Source organism: Acomys russatus, chromosome 8 (genome assembly GCF_903995435.1).
Source record: "Acomys russatus chromosome 8, mAcoRus1.1, whole genome shotgun sequence".
NCBI lineage: Eukaryota > Metazoa > Chordata > Mammalia > Rodentia > Muridae > Acomys > Acomys russatus.
This window is the reverse complement of record NC_067144.1, coordinates 40,686,303-40,705,321: the sequence shown is the minus strand read 5'-3', so window position 1 is coordinate 40,705,321 and position 19,019 is coordinate 40,686,303. Positions and strand designations below refer to the sequence as shown.

General features: G+C 36.6%; 1 protein-coding gene across 1 annotated transcript; it reads right to left on the bottom strand.

The window, feature by feature from the left end:
• Nucleotides 1-11,019: 11,019 nt before the first annotated feature.
• LOC127193122 (olfactory receptor 5AC1-like) lies at nucleotides 11,020-11,940 on the bottom strand. The gene has a single exon (XM_051150456.1). The coding sequence runs from the start codon at nucleotides 11,938-11,940 to the stop codon at nucleotides 11,020-11,022; it is 921 nt and encodes a 306-aa protein (XP_051006413.1).
• Nucleotides 11,941-19,019: the final 7,079 nt, after the last annotated feature.

Genomic DNA, 19,019 nt, shown 5'->3' with positions numbered 1-19,019 from the left:
TGGATGTCTATATTTTAAAAAATGCAATGAGACCCATATTTGCTACCATGTAAAAAAACTCAAGTCCAAGTGGATTAAAGACCTCAAGATAAACCCAGAGACATTAAATCGGTTAGAGGAAAAAATAGGGAAGAGCTTGGAACACATGGGCACAGAAGACAACTTCCTGAACAGAAGACCAATAGCCCAAGTCTTAAGGTCAACAATTAACAAATGGGACCTCATGAGACTGAGAAGTTTCTGTAAGTAGGCGACACTGTCAAAAGAACAAAGCAACAGCCTACAAACAGCGAAAAGATCTTCACCAACCCTACATCTGACAAAGATCTAATATCCAAAATATATAAAGAACTCAAGAAATTAAACACCACCAAACCCAATAACTCAATTGAGAAATGGGGCTCAGAACTAAACAGAGAATTCTTAACAGAGGACTATCAAATGGCCTAGAAACACTTAAAGAAAGGCTCAATGTCTTTAGTCCCCAGAGAAATGCAAATCAAAACAACTCTGATATTCCATCTTACACCCATCAGAATGGCTAAGATCAAAAATTCAAGTGACACCACATGCTGGCGAGGATGTAGAGAAAGAGGAACACTCCTTCATTGCTAGTGAGAATGCAAACTGGTACAACCACTTTGGAAATCTGTCTGGTGCTATCTCAGAAAACTGGGAATAGGGCTTCCTCAAGACCCAGCTATTCCACTCCTTGGAATATACCCAGAAAATGCTCCACCACACAACAGGGACATATGCTCAATAATGTTCATAGCGGCCTTATTATAATAGCCAGAACATGGAAATGACGTAAGTGTCCCTCAGTAGAAGAATGGATAAAGAAACTGTGTTACTGGGGTTTAAAGTTTATGCCTGTATTGTCCTTGGCTAGTGCCTTAGTTTGAGCCGGACCCCTGGGCCCAAATCTGCCTATCATAATGTTCTATTGTAGGTTTCTAGGACCCTCTGGATCCTTCTACTTTGCTATTCTCCCATGCTTCTCTCATTTAGAGTCCCAATAGGATGTCCTCCCCTCTGTCCCAGTTTCCTGGTAAGTGAAGGCTTTCGTGTGACATGCCTCTTGGGCTAGTATGCAGAAATAAGTGAGTATATACCATTTGATTCTTTCTGCTTCTGAGTTAACTCACTCATTATGATCATTTCTAGCTCAATCCATTTATCCACAAATTTTGGGAATTCCTTGTTTTTAATAGCTGAGTAGTATTCCATAGTGTATATGTACCACAGTTTCTTTATCCATTCTTCTACTGATGGACATTTAAACCCCTACCCAGATCTAGCCAATGGTCAGAACATTCTCCACAATTGAGTGGAGAGTGGGATATGACTTTCTCATGTACTCTGGTGCCTCACATTTGACCATGTCCCCTGGAGGGAGAGACCTGGTTGCACTCAGAGGAACTACAGCAGGTTACCAAGAAGAGACTTGATACCCTATGAGCATATACAGGGGGAGGTAATCTCCCTCAGGAACAGTCATAGGGGAGGGGAATAATGGGAAAATGGGAGGGAGGGAAGAATGGGAGGATACAAGGGATGAGATAACCATTGAGATGTAACAAGATTAATAAAACAAAAACAAAAACAAAAACAAAAACAAAAAAGGAAAAAGAAAAAAGAAACTGTGGTACATATACACTATGGAATACTACTCAGATATTAAAAACAAAGAATTCCTGAAATTTGTGGTCAAATGGATTGAACTAGAAATGATCATGATGAGTGAGTTAACGCAGAAACAGGAGGAGTCAAATGGTATATACTCACTTATATTTGGACACTAGTCCAAGGGGCATGTCCCATGAAAGTCTTCACTTGCCAGGGAAGTCGATCAGAGGGGAGGACATCCTATTGGGAATTTAGGTGAGAGAAGCAAGGGAGAATGGGGAAATAGAAGGATCCAGAGGATCCTAGATACCTACAAGAAGAACATTATGATGGGAGGATCAAGGCCCAGGGGTCCTGTTCAAACTATGGCACCAGCCAATGAAAATATAGACAGTAAACTCTGAACACCTACCTAGATCTACCCAATGGACAGGACATTCTTCACAGTTGAGTGGAGAATGGGGACTGACTTTCACATGAACTCTGGTGCCCCATTTTTGACCATGTCCCCTTGATGGGGAGGCCTGGTGGCACTCAGAGGAAGGATAGCAGGCTACCAAGAAGAGACTTGATACCCTATGAGCATATACAGGGGGAGGAGGTCCCCCTCAGTCACAGACATAGGGGAGGGGAATAGGGGGAAAGTGAGAGGGAGGGAGGAATGAGAAGATACAAGGGATGGGATAACAGTTGAGATGTAATATAAATAAATTAATAAAATAATTTTAAAAAGTGGAATTGTGACAAGGAACTACTTCTAAAGAGGTCTGAAACCCTCTTTTCCTATTAAACTTCTTTCTCCCCTATTTCTGATTGGTGTGTTGGAAGGGAGGTAGAATCATGTCAGAACCCTAAATAAATTGGTTTTGAACAATTGAAGCCTGCAAGAGGAATGCACAATTGTAATATTGTCAGGTCCTGCATTACACAGGGAACAGGTCACATAGTTCTATAGGTGCAGACTTTGTCTGTAGAAGTTGTGAGCATGCCATGTACTGAAGAGTAAAGAATATTGGTTAGACTTGAAGATCTTCTGTCAGCTTCCAAAAGACCAAGCATCATTTCTGCTCCATAGTTTCATGTGCTATTATTCAGTCTCAATTATCTATTACAAGTTTTCTGAGGTTGAGAAATCAAAAAATGAGAGTCTTATTTGTTTAGTATTTAAGAGATATTTCTCAAATCTAATCAGAGAAACTCCTTTTCTCAGTTGCTGGCAATTAACAAAGAGCTTCCCAAGTAGCCTAGGTACAAAGAATAAGAGGAAGTGGAGTGATGAATTTGAAATGATACATCAATATGACATCCTTTCCTTCCAAGCATGGGTATCATTGTAGAAAATGGGATGAAAGATGGTAAAAACCAGAGGCAGTAGATGACAAGTGAACAGTGTCTGGACATAATACAACAGTTTTACATACTGATTCACAAATGTTGTAGCAACATGCACAAGGCCTGTGCAAGTTAGGCCAAACAAAATCCCAATATAGAGGGGAATGGGTGGGCATGATGTCCCATCCTTAGATGAGGAGATCGTGGTATTTGGTAACTGTCAGAAGAGGGCATGTTTGTTTTTTATGAGTGTGTAGACACAGTAAGCCTAACATTCTGCAGTATGGTCTCACACCTAAGAGTATATTGGCAATACTAATAAGACACAATGAGCTCTTTGAAATAGTGAAAACACCAACTCGAGTAGTGTGTTATGAGAGTAGATCTAGCAGGAGATAGGGGAAAGGGATGAAAATATCCAGGCACAATGCATGAAATTCTCAAAGAATTAATAAAAATATCTGGAGATTTAATTTGATAGTTGCTTGCCATGCCTATTTTTAATCTTGGGGTGAGAAAGAACATCATAGCAGAAGCAAGTGGTAGGGGGAAACTTCTTGCCAAGGAGATGTTTATAATGTATATAGAAGGAGAAATGTTTATAGTGTCTAGAACCACTTCAAAGGTTTACTTCTGCCAAGTATTTTACTTCTTTTTCCAACCTCCTAAAGTTCCTACCATCTCCTCAAAAACACTATTATCTGAGTTACAAGGCTTCAACAAACTAGTTTGGGGGAGTAGCTAAGATCTATACAATAAATACATTTTACAAATAAAAATAAAATAGCGATAATATTAAGTTCTTATTTGCTGTTTAGAGTATAGTAGACTTTGGAACACACATTATGTGGACTGCTGAATATATGCTATTATCCACTTTCTTTTTATTACTTCTTTTTTACTTTAAATAATTTATTGAGATTACCTCTCGATTGTTGTGTATTATTCACTTTCAATTATCTATTACAAGTTTGCTTCTATTGACTAGCATTACAGTCTGTGGTCATTTCTAGGACAGATTAAAATACCATGAAAGAAAGGATGAGAGGTACCAGTATAAGGGGAAAAACCATTAGCTCCTTATTTTGAACTCTGAATTTTTCCAAGAGTCACTTTTTAATGAGAACACACATGTTCAAAAGATAGATCAGCTACTGTAATGTTTATCCAGTCACACTACAGAACCCAGAAATGGAAAGACATTCTCCAATTTTCCATCCAAGGTCACAGCAAAGATAAGAATCTCAAATTAAACCCTGTATCTTATCATATAAAGGTCTGGGAATTGTTGAAGACCCTGGAGATCAGAATAAAATCTTGTTAATCTGAAAGGACACAGCACAATCACATCTTGTTTCTACTTAACACAGTCAACGAAGGCAGTGATGACGCTAAGAACTCAGGGTGGGAACGGGTGTGTCAGAGAAGAGAATGTGGGACATTTGGGGAATTATGGAGGAGGTACACATTCATGACACATTTACAAAGATGGCTGCTAATCTTCCAATTCAAACTTTGGTAAATTATTCTACAGTGGAACCTTGACAAACTGATAGCTTCAATCTCTGAGACATGTGCTGTACTATTTATGGAGGGAGGTTTTCCTAGGAAAAGCCCTCAACTGAGATTCCATCTTACTTTACCAAGTTACAAAGTTCTATACATTTAATCAAACATTAAATAATAGAATAGACGTGAGTGGAGAGGCTGCCTGCATACCTTTCGCCTCTTCCCATGTTCCCTCAGACCAACCCCTCAGTCTCCTCCCCAGTACTGATGCAGAATACCAGCTGCAGCCTTCTCTCCTCCCGATGCAGTGCCCATATCTGCTGTTGATCCCACAAACTAACCCCTTCTAATCTCTTTGTCCCAGACTCCAACTCCAGAGGTCACCGCTGCTAACACAAGGGCTGCTTCTCATAGGGCCACAAGTAAACTGAGAGCAGATACATACCTCTCCAACTGCTCCTGAGATCCAATACTCCCAGTCTCACCCTAACTCTTCTGTGGTCTCCCTTTTTTTTTCTCTGAAGCCATCCTTAGGGATCACAAAGACCTTTTCCTCCAATCTTCCTTCCCTTAAATCATTCCAGTTACCCAGCTGGCTTGGACTAGACTGGATCCATGGCTCTGGCTGCATGGACCCAGGAACCTTCCATGGGTTGGCTGGGTGACCTGAAGTCCGGTCCACTCGTGTTCAGACCGTAGGGTCTCCTTTGTGCTAGAAGACCCAGACACTGTTGTTTTGTAGCTCACAGTTCAGTTTGAGACACAGAGCACAAATGTTGTGTGCTGCTGCTGCCAGGCGTATGGCTAGATCTTGGAACCTACTTGTGTTCCAGGGGACTCCTCTGGGCTAGAAGACCTACACACCAAACAGAGCGCAGATGGGGAGCGCATGCAGGCAAGTGGCTAAGATTGAAGACAGCACACGTACCTGTAGGGACCCATGGACTTTTCTATGGATTAGTAGGGTGGCTTGAGGCTGGGCCCACCCATGCTCTACACAGTGTGGACCCCTTTCACCTGAGAATCACCAGCACTGATGTTTTGTAGCTCTTAGTTTGGCCCTAAGGTCACTGTGCAGTCACTGCTGTTCGTCTGATCAGACAAGGTGTGTGATCAGCGGGGCCATCTTGGATCTCCCCTGGCCCTGGGATTTTTTTTTTTTAACATTGGGAGACTTTTGATGACTGCTTCTATTTTCTTAGCAGTTATTAAACTTATTATTTGATCTTGAATTAACTTTGATAGGTGAAATCTCTCAAGAAAATTATGCATTTAATTTAGAATTTCCAATTTTGTGGAATACTGACTTTTTAAAAAATAATCTTTTTGTACTTTTTTGGTTTTTATTTATTAATTTTTTTACATATACAGTGGTTTTATTACACATATATGAAAAACTACCTACAGCAAGAACTGGCTTTTAAAGTAAGACTTAAAGATTCTTTGGATTTCCTCAGTATATGTTGTTATGTCCCCCTTTTCATTTCTAATTTTGTTGATTTGGGTAGTGTCTCTCTGTCTTTTAGTTATCTTGGCTAGGAGTTTGCCTATCTTGCTGATTTTCTCAAAGAAGGAGCTCATTTTTTTTATTGTTTGTATTATTCTTTTTATTTCTAATGTATTGATTTCAGCCCTGAGTTTGATTATTTCTTTTGTCTACTCCTCTTGGGTTTGTTTGTTTCTTTTATCTAAAGCTTCAAGTGAGTTGTTAAGTTGCTACTCTCCAATTTCTTTATGAAGGTACTTTCATACTATAAACTTTCCTCTTAGTACTGCTTTCGTGGTGTTGCATAAGTTTGGGTATGTTGTGCCTTGAGTTTTAGGAAGTCTTTAATATATTTATTTGTTTTTTTCCCTGACCCAGTGGTCTTTGATCAGGGAGTTGTTCAGTTTCCACAAGTATGTAAGCTTCTGTTATTTCTGTTATTATTGAGGTCGATTTTTATTCCATGGTGATCTGAAAAAGAAAAACGGTTAAGTCAATTTTCTTGTATCAGTTGAAGTTTGCTTTCTCATTGCCTATATGTTTGATTTTGGAGAAGGCTCTATGCGGTGCTGAGAAGAAAGTATATTCCTTTTTGTTTGGGTGAGAAGTTCTATAGAAATATTTTAGCTCCATTTTATTCATGACCTCTGTTAGTTTCATTATTTCTCTATTTAGTTTCTATTTCAATGATGTGTCCATTGGTGAGAGTGGGGTATTGAAGTCTTCTCTATTAGTGTATGAGGATTGATGTGTTAATAAGCTTTAATAATGTTTCTTTTACAAATGTAGGTGCTCTTGTATTTAGGGCATAGATGTTCAGGATTGAGATGTACTCATGGTAGATTTTTTTCTTTGATGTGAATGAAGTATCCTTCTCCATCTCTTTTGATTAATTTTAGTTGAAAGTCTATTTTGCTAGATATTAGGATGGCCACTCCCACTTGCTTCTTGAGTCCATTTGCTTGGAAAACCTTTTTCCAGCCTTTTATTTTCAGGTAATATCTATCTCTGTTGCGGAGGTTTGTTTCTTGTATGCAGCAGAATGTTGGGTCCTATTTACACATTTATTCTGTTAACCTGTGTCTTTTTAGTGGAGAGTTGAGTCCAATGATGTTGATAGATATTAGTGACCAATGATTGTTAGTTCATTTTATTGTGGTATTGGTTATAGTGTGTTTGTGTACTTGTCTGCTTTTGGTTTTGTGGCTGTGAAGTTATCTGTACCCTGTGTTCTCTTGGGTGTAGTTGACCTCATTGGGTTGAAGCTTTTCTTCTATTAGGGTTGGGTTTGTGCATAGATACTGTTTAAATTTTGTCTTGTCGTGGGGTATCTTGTTTTCTCCCTCTATGGTGATTGAAAGATTTGCTGGGTATAGTAGTCTGGGCTGATATATGTGGCCAAGGCCTTTCTGGCGTTTATAGTCTCTCATGAGAAGTCTTATGTGATACTGATAGGTGTGCCTTTATATGTTATTTGGCCTTTTCCTCTGCCTCTTTTAATAATTTTTCTTGTTCTGTAGCTTTAGTGTTTTGATTATTACATGGCAGGAGGAATGTCTTTTCTGGTATAGTCTATTTGGTGTTCTGTAAGCCTCTTGTATGTTTAAAGGCATCTCTTTCTTTAGGTTGGGAAAATTTTCTTGAAAATATTTTCTGTATATGCTCAAGTCTCTTCTTGATTACCTGCTGTCCTTCCTCTGAGTGCCAACAGGTCTCCCCCTCCAGGGGACATGGTCAAATGTGAGGCACCAGAGTATGTGAGAAAGTCATATCACACTCTCCACTCAAGTGTGAAGACTGTTCTGACCATTGGCTAGATCTGGGTAGGGGTTTAAAGTTTACTGCCTGTATTGCCCTTGGCTGGTGCCTTAGTTTGAGTGGGACCCCTGGGCCCAAATCTGCCTATCATAATGTTCTACTTGTAGGTTTCTAGGACCCTCTGGATCCTTCTACTTTGCCATTTTCCCATGCTTCTCTCATCTAGAGTCCCAATATACAGGGGGAGGTAATCCCCCTCAGGAACAGTCATAGGGGAGGAGAATAAGGGGAAAAGGGGAGGGAGGGAAGAATGGGAGGACACAAGGGATGGGATAACCATTGAGATGTAACAAGAATAAATTAATAATAAAAAAAGAGTGAATAGCATAAGCCTTGATGTTTGCCCTTGAAAAATTAATTATACAAATTTGAAGCCAAAAAAAAATTTGTTTTCTGGTTCTTGGAGCCTGGAATCTTCTTTTTCTTGTATTCCTATCATTCTTATTTGTTCATAGAATCCTTAATTTCTTGGATGTTTTGTGTCAGAAATTGTTTCAATTTAACATTTTCTTTGATGGATGTATTGATTTCTTCAATTGCATCTTCCACACCTGAGATTCTCTCCTGCTTTCCTTGTATTCTGTTGAAGATGATTAGTTCTGTGATTCCTGATTTCTTCTCTAAGTTTTCCATCTCTGGGATTTCTCAATTTGCGTTTTCTTTATTGAATCTATTTTCATTTTCAGGAAATGTACCATTTAGATCTAGTACCACTTTATTCATTTCCTTCACCTATTTGATTGTATTTTCATTGATGGCCTCTATTTGTTTGATTATATTTTCCTGTATTTATTTGAACTATTTATTCATTTCCTCTTTAAATGCCTCTAACAACTTCATAAGCATAGATTTAAAGTTATTTTCCCATGTTCCACCTGCATGAGACTATCAATTGTTTGTTGTAAGTTCTGGTGGAGCCATATTTATTTTTGTTGATTGTGTTCTCATGCTGGCCTATAGATATCTGGTTGTCTGTGGCATTGGCTGTTTGTTCTTGGAACATACTGGGTTTCTTGGACCTTTGTGATCCAGTGAGGTCCTGCCAGTTTCCTCAAGACAGCTAGAAGAGATGAACCAAAGTTTAGATCCTCACATCTCTGGATTCTGGAGTCTTCTTCAGGATGACGGGGAAGTTCACAGGCATATGAATGGTGCTGGGATTTCAAAGGCAGCCACAAAGCAAGCAGACCCTGTACTCCCAATACTCAGATTCAGCTGACCTCCATAATTTTAGACATGGGACCTTGTAAGATCCTATTGCTCATCCTGTGTCCACAGGGGAGCCTATAGAACCATTGAATGGAGGTTGGGATGCTGTCCCTAGTATCCAGGTACTGCCCTCAGGGAAGCAGGAGGGATCTGAGATCTGTAGGGTGCCTCTAGACCTGTGGACTGGTGCTCAAGCAGCAGGAAGCTCTTGGTGCCATGAGCCCCAGACATGATTCCTGGGTGCTGGAGATGGTCATAGAGGCCCTGGATTTGTGTGTCCCCAGCTCCTAGGATGCCTCCTCCCATCTGGGGAAACATCAAAGTTGGTGTTTTGGAGTAACCTGACAGTTTACTCATCCATCTGCAGTCTCTGATCATCTGCCCCTCAGATACAGTACACACAGCTTGCTGCAATCTTACTTTTGCCTACTCTTAAGACTTTTGTTTTGTAACTCTTGTTGAGTTGCCATGTCCAACTTCAATATGAAAAATTTTGCTTCATCTTATATTTTATTTTGTCATGTTTGGTTATTATCTCTTAGAAGCCCTTTCTTTTATAATGAAACAGAAAGGGAGTGGACATGGAGGGGAGGGGAGGTAGGAACAATTGTGAAAAGTGGAGGGATGGGAAAGATAGCCAGGATGTTTTGTATGAGAAAGGAATCTCTTTTCAATAAAAATATGAAAGAATATGATCATAAAATGCGAAAGAAATACAAAAGAGATAAGTTTGAAACAAACTTTTGAGAAACAATAACAGGAAAAGGACACACTGTTGGATAGAAAATAACTTTGGATGCAAATTTTTTTGCCTCTAACAATAAACGATTGTTCCAAAATGTAAATGCATAAGGATGAAACTAAGATGCTTAACTATGCTGTACAATGAATTAAAGATAAAATGTAAAGGTAGTATCTATATGATTAATCTCACTAAGGCAAAGGCTATTAAAATTCCTTAGGTCAAATTTAAGTATATGGACATGAAAATTAATCTCTACTTCACACTTACCAAATTAAGGTTATATGTTTATTTTAAAAGGAAAACAACTAGCTTGGAGAATAAAATTTTTATGCATTTTATCTGTGCCTCATCTGAAGCCTACTGAATAGAATTTATCCAAGTGCCAATAGGGCACAATTAAAATATGTATTAATACTAAATTTGTATGTTTCCTATAGAGTTAAAAGTTTTCTTCGTCAGAATGCCATTGCCATAGGAATGAGAAATATGCTCAGAATAATTATTCCTACTTGAATTCTTGCTGCTACATATTTTTGAGTGCTCTCCTTGTTTGTTTGTTGTTTTTCTGTTGTTTCATTTTGTGAGGCAAAGCATGAAGTTCAGTAGGCATGGAGGTAAGGAGTCTGTGGGAAGAGTTGAGAGAAGGGAAATTGTATAAGTAAGGTATATTATATGAAAACTTTTAAAATAAAAAAAATAGGTTTTGAGATGTGTGAATTATGTGATACTAAAACATTCTAAACTATTTTAGTTATTTATTTGTTAAAATTTAGTAATTTCAATAAATGTGACATAAATATTGACCTTTTCAAAAGTCCTGTTGAACCTCACACACATAGTCATCCTAGGGCTAGGAAGATGGACCACAGGATAAGAAGGTTTGCTGTGCAAGCACGAAGACCTGAGTTTGAATCCCTGATATCCACGTACAAAGTTAGCATTGCCAGTAACCGAAGCATAGTTGGGGCTAGAGCCCAAAATGAAATTTTATATATAAATTATATATGTAATGTATCTATAAACATTAGACTTTGCTTATGCTACAAAGAGATTTAATTTTCTGATTTAATTTTAATCTACCTGTATGGATTTTCAATAACAAATAATTCAAACCTACCTTTAAAGTGCACATTAATGATTTAGAAATCTGTAATATTTATATGACATTTACACAGATTAAAGGTTACACTTCATTATTTAACAATATATCATCTTACTATATTTGATAATAAAACATCATAAATTTTTATGTATTTAGTAAATAAACATCAACTTTTTTCCTGAAAAACATTTATGACTTTATGATTTTCCTCAGAGCACCTAAAACTTCCTTGTTTCTTAGGCTGTAAATAAAGGGGTTTAGCAGAGGAATCACAATGGTGTAGAACAGGGAATACATTTTATCCTTATATTTACTTGGTCCAGACCCAGGACTCACATACATGAAGAAGAGAGTGCCATAGAACAAAGAGACAGAGAGCAGGTGGGCACTGCAGGTGGAGAAGGCTTTCCTTCTGCCCCTTTCAGAGTTTGTTTTCAGAATGGAAAAGAGGACATGGGCATAGGAGACTACAATACTCATGAAGGTAACAGCTTGTATTACAGCAGCAAAAATGAAGACCACCAATGCATTAATAGATGGGTCAGTGCAGGAAATTGTATAGAGAGGCAAGATCTCACAGTAGAAATGATCTATTATATTTGACTTGCAGAAGGTTAATCTGAATAATAATCCTACATGAACAAGTGGATGCAGAAAACCAATTACATATGAAACACTTATAAGGCAAGTGCACACTCTGTTGGACATCACCACAAGATAAAGCAAAGGGTTGCATATGGCCACATAGCGGTCATAGGCCATTGCTACTAGGAGGAAACATTCAGTTGTTGCACTGGATCCAAAAACATAATATTGGGCCATACATTCGAATAGAGAAATCATTTTACCATTGCCTAAGATGTTGACAAGCATCCTGGGAGTCACAGAAGATGAAGTACAGGCATCTGCAAAGGCTAAGCTTCCAAGGAAAAAGTACATGGGAGTGTGCAGATGGGGGTCCTTCCAGATGAGAAAGATTAAGCCAAGGTTGCCCACCATGGTGATGACATAGATGAAGAAGAACACCAGGAACAGGGGGACTTGCAGCTCTGGACGATCTGTTATTCCTCTGAGAACAAACTCAGTTATCTGGGTCCTGTTCACCTCCATCACATTCTCGTAGGCTGCTCACTACAAAGAGATTTAGATGAAAAATATACTATCAGGTTTCAAAGAAGATGGAGTTGATGCCAGCATCGTATCTTCTCTCTCACGTGCTCATTAATCAATCCTTATATTTCTGTTTTTACCAATGCATCTAACATACAAAGATTTTTAGAATAATTTTTTGAGATACAGGGCATTTTAGCTATATTTTTTGAGAAATATGTAGTAATAGCATAATAGATCTTACACCACTAAGATCTTACAGTATAGTCATAGTCACTCTAAGTTGCATAGATAGCTATAATGTTTTATACTCAAGTGAGAATCAAAATTATTTAAAGCATTATGCACCACAGTTAATTTAAACAATACTGATAAATGCCCAAAATTCATAATAAAAAATTTAACTGCTTCTTATGTTCTTTATTTTAAACAACAAAACAGAAAGAACTTTAATTTTAATAATATATATCATTAATTTTTCCTAAGACAAACAAAAAGATAATAAATGAAAATAAAAGTCTTATTTTAAATAAATATTTTAAATTTTCTCAATAAAATTATAGTGAGCAGTCATTATCTCATTTAAGGAAATTAATTATTTAGTATCTTCTATATTATGACACTGTCATTCTTAGCTCATGACAGAAGTGATAACTGAGATGATATAACCAAGACGTTAGAATAACTGCTATAAAAGGAAACATACATGCTCACAATGCACTAATGATTTGTTTGCATATTAAAAATCAAAATAAGATCTGTCCTTACATTTGCTGGTTGCTAAAAGTAGGCAGTCTTAATAGTTTAATTACAGAAGCTTCTAAAGAGATTGTAACAATTTTCCAGTTGCTTTTATATTAGTTAGTACAGGTGGGATTATCAAAGTTAGACTATATCATTTGCAAAAGAAAAAAACCCATAACCTTGCAACAAAAACCTCATGCAAATAAGGAATGCGGAGTGGGAAAAAAAGTCTTCCATAGGGAACAGCACATCAATTGGCTATCCAATACTACATGGTCAGCCGTGAAAGCCTATACATACAAGTGACAGTATTTGGACAGAAAAGGATATTTTAAGTGTGTATGTATATGCATATACACATGTAGTGCCTAACAACTAAAGGAAAAGAAGTAACAAATTCTAAAGAGAGCAGAAGTAGGAAGTATATGGGAAAGGTTGGAGAGAGGAAGGGGAAATGATGTAATTACATCATAATAATAATACAATTTTACATCATATAATCTCAAAATAAAGTTATAATAAAAAAGAAATAAGCCACAAAAGAAAGAATCCCCAGTGTCATCACTATCTCGATTCATTTTAAGTGTACAAATGGTAAATTTTGTTCAAATAGAAAATCAAATGGGAACAGGATAAAACAAATTAATATGAATTATCTATGACAAAGGAAAATGAAGTAAAATGAACTTCAAAAATTACTTGAAAGTTTCCCAAACTGAGAGTGGGAAGGATAGATTCTGTTGAAACTTGGCCTGAGGAAGGGGCATCTAAGTCAGCATTAGTCTAACATTTAGTCAATGGCACAGTATGCATGACTATGGAATAAGATATGCTTCATATATTCAAATACTTGATTATCTACGGTAGTACAAACGGCCCTAAGTGTCTAACTCTCTTTGAGAACATGGACAATTCTTGGAATCACAGGCCCAAGGATTTTTACAAAAAAGCAGTCATCTGGATGTCCTACCTATGGTTTTGCTTCTATATTATATTAATCAGTTCATTTTAAACTTAGGAAACTATTCCATACCATAGTCTGTGACTACCAGAAACAGAATTTCTCCAAGAATAACTAACCTAAAACATACTATACAAAAAAACTGAAAGGAGAGTCAGTAAAAATAAAAAGTTGAAAAAGAATAATCTTGAGACAGTAAAAATATGTAAGTCTGCCAAAGCATTTTTTTCTGAAAAAAATTAAGTTATATTGTAGAAATTATTCTTTTCCATTTTTGTTTAGAATATGAGGAAAGCCTTTGGAGTTTGGGCATAGTAGCATATTTACTAAACAGAGGAGCTAATGGTGAGTCTAAGAATTATTCACTATCCTACAACAAATCTCCAAAGACATTAGACCATCCTCATTTAATGTCTTCTAAGAATTCAGCAATGAAACTGACTCTTTATGTACTGATTTTATCCTCTCTACATATTTCCAGGAATATTATCTAACCACGAACCAGGTGAAAGCAGAACTAATTGTTTAAGATGTCACACACTTCTGTGATTCTCATCAGCTGGAAAAATCTTTGATACCAGAAGATTTGCAATGTCAGTGTCAGGATACATTTACTTAATACAATATTCATCATATTGGTTCTATAGCATTTTTTTACAGAGCCTTTATTATTAATTTTCAACTTCAAAAATCCTTGAGTCTCAATCATGCCTCCAATCCTATCCTATTCCAATGTGTACATATTATTTCTTTTTTTTCCTCTCTGTAAAATGTTGGGCTCACCAAGAAGCATATGTTTGGCAATCTATAAGCCTACGTTTCTTCATCAATGTCAAAAAGCAACATAGCCAAAAGGCTAAGCTTAGAGTTCTTTGTGCATTCACATGACTGAACTCAAATTGTTGGGCTACACATACCTAAGTGTGCTTCCATTGGGATTAAAAGGATCAGGTGAGATGTTTTATGGTTTTTTCCCCAAATCAGTACTAATTTCTATTCCATCTTTTAGATAAATACTCTCAATACCTCATATATTGACACTTTTATAAAAAATACCCTCTTTGTATTAAAAGATCTACTTAAAATAATTATATTCAAATAAAAATACTGTATCCTCACCTAGCTCCTATAATGAGACGTATGAAAATGGACATAGTGAGAAGTAAATCATCATGAAGAATTCATAAGGTGAAGAACAAAGATAGCACAGACAATTGTTCTCTTCATGTTAACTTTCCTTAAGAGGAGGTGTGCTTGAATAATTTTAAAAAATCTTAAATGCTACCTGTGAAGTTAACACTGAAATTCCCTCAGTACTGCTAAAATAATCCCAGTAGAAAAACCAGTCTCCAGGTAGTACGCAAAAATTAAGAAGTCACTACTTGGCACCCTATTATAACAGTTGTTTCTCATGTTTTCTTTCTTTTCAAAACAAAATCATTACAAATTAATGATAATAAAAATGTATTCCTTTGAGATTCTTCTGATGATTTAGATGTAACTGACTTTTCAACTAAGTTTGGTTTAGGATAAAACAACTGGTAACAAATTCTGGAGTGAGTGTAGGGAAAAGGACCCTCATCATTATTGATGAGATTTCAAACCTGTCCAGGGTGTGTATAACCATACATATAAAATTTAAATGAATATTTCCCATCTGCTTTTAATGTCCCCTCTAAGAGCCAAAGACAATCTAATATAAAACCCAACACTAGGCGTGAAAAGCCTTCACTCAAATTTTTGGTCACGGTTTTCTAAACATGTTCCAAGTTACCAAAACTTGGTATTGCTGTTGCCCTTGGTTGCACCCCAAAGGTAGAAGGTAACCCCTATCATTGAAAACACCACTTTGAGCTAGAACTGACCTGAAGGCCTCCTCCCTGAGAACAGGCTTTTATGGTAACAGAAGGTACCACAAAGCCTCAAAATGAGGGAAGCAAACAACATTCCTACCTAGCTATGGTGCCTATGAACCAAAACAATGACCAGAATGGTAAGTAAACCTATGGATGCAGTAGTAGCATCTATCCTTTTGCACTACTCAACATTTTTCCAATTGGATTTAAGGCATGCTCAGCAATAGGGAAAACATGCCTGATACTGGAAACCTAGTTAAATACCCAGTGCTAGTGAAGACATGGATCTTAAAGAAGAGCCTAGAACTACCTACCAGTTTACTAAATCAATACAATACCTAACTAAACTCTAAATATTTGCCAGCATGCCCATAGGTAAGTATAGTCTTTGTACTTATGAACTACTTTTTGCAACAAAAAACCACTACAGAAAACCAGAACCAATCAAAATATAGCTGTTGCCTCCTGCCAACTCATCAATAAAACACACACACACACACACACACACACACACACACACACACACACACACGGCTCAGAGAACATTGTAAAAGAGGGGGTCAAAATAATGTAAGAACTAGATTAACAGGGAGTATGACAAAGGATGTTGAACATTTCTTTAAGTGTTTCTCAGCCATTCAATATTCCTTTGTTGAGAATTCTCTGTTTAGTTCTGTCCCCTATTTTTTATATTGAATTATTTGGTTTGATGGTGTTTAAATTTTTGAGTTGTTATATAATTTTGATATTAGCTCTTTGTCAGATGTAGGGTTGGTGATGATCATCTCGCAGTCTGTAGGATGTTGTTTTGTTCTGTAGACAGGGTCCTTGGCCTTACATGAGTTTTGTAATTTCATGAGGATTCATTTGTTAAATGCTGAGCTGTTGGTGTTCTGTTTAGGAAGTTGTCTCCTGTGCCAATGAGCTCAAGGCTCTTCCCCACTTTTTCTTCTAACAGATTTAGTGTGTCTAGTTTTAAGTTGAAGTCTTTAATCCATTTGAACTTTAATTTTGTGCAGGCTGATAAATATGGATCTATTTGCATTTTTCTAAATGTAGACATCCAGTTAGACCAGCATCATTTGTTGAAGATACTATCTTTTTTTTTTTCTATTGTAAGTATTTGGCTTCCTTCAAGGGGATACAAATTGGAAAGGAGGAAGTCAAAGTATCACTCTTCAAGGATGATATGATAGTATACATAAGTGACCCCAAAATTCTACTAAGGAACTCCTACAGATGGTAAACACCTTCAGCAAAGTGGCTTGATACAAAATCAACTTTAAAAAGTAGTAGTCCTCCTGTATACAAATGACAAATGGCCTGAGAAAGAAAATATAGAAACTCCAAGCTTCACAATAGCCACAAATAATATAAAGTATCTTGGTGTAGCTCTAACCAAGCAAATGAAAAACTTATATGAAAAAAAACTTTAAGTTTTTAAAATTAATATATTCAGATTACATCTCAATTGTTATCCCATCACTTGTATCCTCCCATTCCTCCCTCCTTCCTGCTTTTGCCCTATTGCCCTCTCCTAGGTCTATGGCCAAGGGAAAACTTTAAGTCTCTAAAGAAGGAAATTGAAGAAGATATCAGAAGATGAGAGTTTTGTTTTTCCATATGAAGTTTAGAATTGATCTTTCAAGGTCTGCAAAGAATTGTATTTTGATAGAGATTGCATTTGGTAAGATGGCCATTTTTACTATGTTAATCCTCCTGATCCATGAGCATGGGAGATCTTTCCATCTTCTAAAATCATCTTCAAATTCTTTCTTCAAAGATTTGAAGTAGTTTCATATAAATCTTTCACTTTCTTGGTTAGAGTTACACCAAGATACTTTATATTATTTGTGGGATATTGTGAAGGTTGTAGTTTCCCTAATTTCTTTCTCAGCCCATTTGTCATTTGTAAACAGGAAGGCTACTGATTTTTAAACAATTAATCTTGTATCAGGCCACTTTTCTAAAAGTGTTTATCAGCTGTAGGATTTCTCTGGTGGAATTCTGGGGGTCACTTATGTACACTATCATGTGATCAGTGAATAGTGATACTTTGACTTCCTCCTTTCTGATGTGGATCTCTTTGATCTCCTTTTGTTTTCTTATTGCTCTAGCTAGAACTTCAAGTACTATATTAAAGAGATATGGAGAGAATGGGCAGCCATGTATAGTCTTCAATTTTAGTGGAATCTCATTGAGTTTTTCGTCATTTAATTTGATGTTGTCTATTTGCATGCTGTATATAGCCTATATTATGTTTAGGCATGTACTTGTTATCCCTGATTTCTCTAAAACTTTAAGCATGAATGGGTGTTGGATTTTGTCAAATGCTTTTCAGCATCTAGGGAAATGATCATGTCTTTTTCTTTCAGTTTGTTTGTAAGGTGGATTACATTGATGGATTTACCTATATTGAACCATCCATGCATGCCTTGGATGAAGTCTACTTTTTCATGGTGAATGATATCTTTGATATGTTACTGGATTTGGTCTGTGAGTACTTTATTGAGTATTTTTGCATCAATTTTCATAAGAGAAATTGGTCTGAAATTCTTTTTCTTTGTTAAGTCTTTCTGTAGTTTAGGTGTCAAGATTACTGTGGGCCCACAAAATGAGTTTGGTAATGTTCCCTCTCTTTCTATTTTATGGAATAGTTTGAAGAGCACTGGTATTAGCTCTTGAACTATCTAGTTCTGGGCTTTTTTTTGGATGGGAGACTTTTGATGATTGCTTCTATTTCTGAAGGAGAAATAGAATTATTTAACTAGTTTACTTGATCTTGCTTCAGCTTCCCTAAGTGTAGTTTATGCAGACAATCACCCATTTCGTTTAGATTTTCATATTTTGTGGTATATTGGCTTTTGAAGTAAGACCTAATAATTCTTTGGATTTCCTCAGTGTGTTTTGTTGTCTCCTTTTCCATTTAGGATTTTGTTGATTTGAATAATCTCTCTTTTAGTTAGTTTGGTTAAGCATTTGTCTGTCTTGTTGATTTTGACAAAGAACCAGCTCTTGGTTTCATTGATTCTTTGAATTGTTTTCTTGTTGATTTCAGCCCTGAGTTTGATGGTTTTCAGCTGTCTATTCGTCATGAGTGTGTCTGCTTTTTCCTTCCCCTAGGGATTCCAGATGTACCATTAAGTTGTTTGTATGAGATGTTTCCAATCTCTTTATGAAGGCACTTAGAGCTACGAACTTTTCTTTTAGTACTTCTTTCATAGTATCTCATAAACTTTGTTATATCAGTTTAATTTTAATTGAATTTAGGAAGTCCTTAATTTCTTTTTCTATTTCTTCACTGACATAGTTATCATTGAATAGAGAGTTGTTCGGTTTCCTTGTGTGTGTAGGTTTTTTCTTATTTCTGTTATTCTTGAGGTCTAGCTTTAGCCCATGGTGTTCTGATTGGATACAGGGTATTATTTTGATCTTTTTTAGATCTGTTGAGGCTTGCTTTTTGACCTACTATGTGGTCAATTTTCGAGAAAGTTCTGTGAGGTGCTGAGAAGAAGATA

Bases quoted from the DNA above. Each gene is read 5' to 3' on its own strand.
- LOC127193122 (XM_051150456.1), bottom strand. From the start codon at position 11,940: ATGGAGGTGAACAGGACCCAGATAACTGAGTTTGTTCTCAGAGGAATA.